The following is a 5,000-nucleotide window of genomic DNA, read 5'->3' as shown; positions in this document are numbered from 1 at the left end:
AAAGGAATACACATTACTATAGACTTAATCTATCTGCTTCATTAAATGATGCAGTTGGTCTATTCACAGATGAGTAATATGGATTTTATTGTATTTAAGCCACTGTTTCCATTCGTAATATCCCTAAAGTAGTACAGTCTCCCTGTACATAACTTACTATTCTATATATCAAAGGTTATCCAGGCTATCAAGAAGAGTAATAATGCTAATGCCTTAAACTAGAACATCTTCTCCCCTCATAGTGATGGTTCAAAATGAGCATGGTACATATAAAAGGAATACATATTGATCATTGTCCTAACTATAATTGCAGACTGTATTCTTGAGTTTCATCTTAAAATTTTACTTGAATATACTAATCTCACAGTCAAATTTGAGTGTCACCAATGTCTTAAAGTATAATGTAAATTTGATAAATTAATTTCAAATACAATATATAATATTCATTTGACCATATTCCTGTATAAGAAAATAATGCCAAAACCTCATTCTCAAAAAAGAAAAGTCAACAGATAAAGATTACCTGAGAATCCTGAAATAAAATTTGAACATACAAAATATACATATAAAATTAATATAAAATCTATCTACCATATCAATGTACAGTAATATAAATTATCTCTCACTAACCAAATTCATTCCAGCAGTTACAAAGAATCTCATGAAACATGAATAAAAGTTGTGTGCACTAAACACCTCACCTGTAACTGCTCTACACTGCTGCACTACAAATTAGGTAGGGCTGAGCTTAGCCAGGGGGTCTAAGACAGCAATGAGTCCAGCAAATGATGAGATGCTTCCAAGGAGCCCCACAACACCTGGTGAGAACTTGGTGTGACCTAGGCTGGTCAGTGGAATCCAGATGTCACATATGTTCTTGATGCTGTCCCAGAACACATCACGGTGCTCCTCAGCAAACTGCACGATAGGTCTTGAAGCTGGGACACAATCATAAAAGGTCTTGATGACAGGGATGTTCTTGTAGACGCAAGGCTGGAGGTCCTGGCACTTCAGCCGCTTCTTCATGATGGTTATGATCTCATAAACATCCCTAATCATATTGAGAATAATTGCACCTAACCAGAATCTGTTTGAATAACTAGACCATTTCTCCTTGTTGATGTCGAACAAGCCCACACGGCCAATCCAGATAATGTGGTCCACCAGAAGGAAGAGGGACTGGTAGATTCTAGACAGCGTTAGTGTAACACGTAGAACGACATCTGGGAGATGCAGTGTACGCAGAGCACCATACAGGACTTCTATGCTTTTTCCCAGACGTAATACTGCAATGATAAGAATGCCTTTATTCATCTGTCAAAAATGGTTCTAGTATATGTGTACAATAAACAATATTCTTTTTCATTCTTAGCAGATCATTTAATTGAACATCACTATATCAGATCATTTGAGTTATCATTAGCATTTCATCTATTTCATCTATTAGCTACTTGCTAATGGGTATATTTTTGACAAATCTATAACAGAAGAAAACATGTCTTGGCCAGTGAAAATAGCAATGGCAAAGAACAAAAATACTGGGTAATATGTTGGTTAAAGGGGACCACGAGTGAGCATGTAAAGTCAAAGGTTACAAGTCCGTCTGACATTTTTACTTTGGGGTCCAAAGACACTGACTCAGCCCTTGGGCATTGATAGTGGGTACTGGCAACAGGTAAAGTTTGAGTATACAATGAATGCTTTCTGATAGCTTATTTCCCATCCAGATAATCAACCCAATGCCTGCAAAACTGCTATATACAATTCATTATTTTACATACCCAAGCTTCATCAATGTGGCCCTAATACAAAAGAAGCTGTCCTTTATGGGTTAATCAATTCTCAGCTTCTTTACTTATTCAACTATAAATATCTGTTTTACAGCTATCCTTACTAAAAAACATATATTTTTTTTTTTAATTACATTGAAATTTTCCAAAAAAAAAAAAAAAAAATTTATAACTTATAAAACCATAGCAGATCATTAAATTCTGCTGAAAAAAGTAACATAATTTACAATCTGACTCATTATAACATTCACTATCTCTAATAATACAAATTCATAGCTTATGCATACTCACATTTCCTGAAGGTTGAGAAAGCATTCTCTATGATCTTCAATCGAGCAACAGCATCACGCAGATTCTTCCTACTTTCTAGATTGTGCCAGACGAGTCGACTCAAGTACTGCAGTAATCTGAGAATAGTGATAAAAAATGCTTTTCATTTTTCATGAATCAATATGTATCAACATTCTATCATAAAAGTTACCATTTTTGAAAAGCAATCACCTACAGTGTTTTTTTGATGAGTAAAAAATCTTTAAGAAACATATACAATAAAATCAGTGATATCAGTCATAACAGTAATATAACTCTTGATTAATGCATATCAATTTGAAAAGAACATCATAATGTATTATATGTGATTAGTCTCCCCTAAAAGAACAAAAACCTCATTTCCTTTCAGCCCACACCCTTTGTAAGCCATAATAAGCCAAATACACTCCATGAACATGCTTCTATAAACATTAAACCTGCATCTTTATTACCTGAATATCTTGTCCTTCCCAGCTGTGTTTGCATTTAACCTGATCCACTGGTCCATCTTTCTGAAATGTCACAAGAGAAAAAAATATCATTCTGAAGCATCATCAAGAGATATGAATTCAAGTTAAATCATTTATTTTATTTTGTGTGTGCGTGAATGTGCGGTACATATGCATATGCATATCACTAAGCGTGATATGCACTAATATCTAGTGCCCTACACTTAAGCAACATTGAGATTGAGAGTGTGAGAGAGAGAGAGTGTGTGTGTGTGTGTGTGTGTGTGTGTGTGTGTGTGTGTGTGTGTGTGTGTGTGTGTGTGTGTGTGTGTGTGTGTGTGTGTGTGTGTGTGTGTGTTTGTATGGATGTAGGGATGTAGGGATGTAGGGATGTATGGATGTATGTATGTGTGTATGGATGGATGGATGGATGGATGGATGGATGGATGGATGGATGGATGGATGGATGGATGGATGGATGGATGGATGGATGGATGGATGGATGGATGGATGGATGGATGGATGGATGGATGTGTATATTGATGGATGAATGGATAGATGGATTTATGGATGGATGGATGTGGATGGATGGATGGATGGATGGATGGATGGATGGATGGATGGATGGATGGATGGATGGATGGATGGATGGATGGATGGATGGATGGATGGATGGGTGGATGGGTGGATGGGTGGATGGGTGGATGGGTGGATGGGTGGATGGGTGGATGGGTGATTGGATGGATGGGTGATTGGATGGATGGATTTACATATGTATGTATGTATGTATTTATGTATATATGTATGAATGTATTATGTATGTATGTATGTATGTATGTATGTATGTATGTATGTATGTATGTATGTATGTATGTATGTATGTATGTATGTATGTATGTAGGTATGTATATTCTGCAAAGCCTATGATCGATTTTATATGCCCTGGAATGTAAAGGATCCTCTGCATATTCACATCAGGACAGAGCTCATGATCGACACGCAGGGAGAAATTCAAAAAAGAGAATGAGTTGTACATCCTCTATTACAGCCTATGCTCCATCCTGCCATAAACACACTGAGGATTCTTTGCATTCCAGGGTGGCAATTGGGAAGCAGCTCTCTGTATTGATACTTTAGTATTGTAAATATTCAGAGTAACTACTGTGGTCAGTGGAATGCTTGATTCTGCCAGATATACATGGAGGATTCTTTGTTTTCCAGAGCAGGTGTTCAGGGCCAGCAGCTTCCCAGAGGGGATGCAGGGTGGTCATGAGGGGCAGAGACCCTTGCATTAGATATTGTAGTATCTCATATGCACCTGTACTGCTCATTTTTCTTCCTATCTTACTGAGCAATTTCCCTGGTAACCTTCATGCCCTCCCATATCATTAGGGTTAAGTTTGTAGTGTATAGGGTGGTTTCAATTACATAATGTAGCAGTGGGTGAGAGGAATCCATCAGTATCGGTACTGAACTTCTGAATGATATCAAAGGATTCACAAACTAGCTGGTAAACCTGCATTCCCTCCCCTACTACAGGGACCAAGTTTGTGGGATATAGGGGGGGGGTGGGATCTGCAACATAATCCCTAGATACATGAGTAGTAGAGGGCGACAGGAATCCTTTGGTATCAGTACAGTCATGATTAGTATTGCCATGGTAACACTTTTCATCTATGGTATTTTATTTGCAAGTTGATAATAAGAAAGTTGTGCAACATATACTACTTTGGTATACATATGAAGGGAAATGTAATGATACTAGCCTAAAGAAAGAGAAAAACTACACTTGCTGACACATGAAATAATTTGTGAAGGCAAAGAAAGATGTCAGAAATGAAGAAAATATATTGAGTAAGTCCATGGTGATCAGGTGAGGGTCCTAGGATATGTGGAGATTGAATGGGGGTGTGGGGGCAAAGCTTGTTGATTTACAGGAGTGCCTGGAGTAATAGGGACTTTATCCAGAGGGACCATCAATTAGTAAACAGATTCATGCATGTTAGATTGCAAATATCTAAACAAAAGAATTATAAAAATTGCTAGGTTGGATGGCTGTGTGAAAATAAATAGTTACCCTGTTTTTTGTTTTTTTTTAATTACCCAAGAGTTTAATAGTGCAAACGTAAGTTCTTAAAATCATGATGAAAAGGGTCATACTTTGCAGTTGCATGTTATTTAAAATACATTTACAAGCGGCTGTAGTAAAGCATCAAATGGATATAATCAAACTATAAGTCTTCATGAATATTGCAAAGATTTACCTCTATTTCTAGTTCGACGTAATTCGATAGACTGCCATATCACTGAACAATAAAAAATATAAAACAAAAAGTCCAATCATCCATGGTTACCCGAAGAAACACTCAAAGTTTTAGTCGAATTTGAAAAATAATTCATATTTTATTACGAATTCCTACATAAACAATATCACAGATATCACATCTATCTA

At 36.6% G+C, this 5,000-nt stretch overlaps 1 protein-coding gene across 1 annotated transcript in view; it reads right to left on the bottom strand.

Annotated features, from left to right (window-relative positions):
- The window catches only part of LOC125034003 (peroxisomal membrane protein 11A-like), a 5,790-nt gene that overhangs the window by 668 nt on the left and 122 nt on the right, over positions 1-5,000 (bottom strand). The window contains exons 2-4 of the mRNA XM_047625628.1: positions 2,552-2,611; positions 2,082-2,197; positions 1-1,286 (exon numbers count right to left, since the gene is read on the bottom strand). The exon at positions 1-1,286 is cut by the window's left edge and continues 668 nt beyond it. Coding sequence (XP_047481584.1) covers positions 733-1,286; positions 2,082-2,197; positions 2,552-2,607 — 726 coding nt within the window. The 5' untranslated portion in view covers positions 2,608-2,611 and the 3' untranslated portion in view covers positions 1-732. The remainder of the gene's footprint in view (positions 1,287-2,081; positions 2,198-2,551; positions 2,612-5,000) is intronic.

Source organism: Penaeus chinensis, chromosome 17, assembly GCF_019202785.1.
Source record: "Penaeus chinensis breed Huanghai No. 1 chromosome 17, ASM1920278v2, whole genome shotgun sequence".
NCBI classification, from domain to species: domain Eukaryota; kingdom Metazoa; phylum Arthropoda; class Malacostraca; order Decapoda; family Penaeidae; genus Penaeus; species Penaeus chinensis.
Note: the sequence above shows the minus strand (reverse complement) of the source record. Positions and strands in the feature narration are given on the sequence as shown.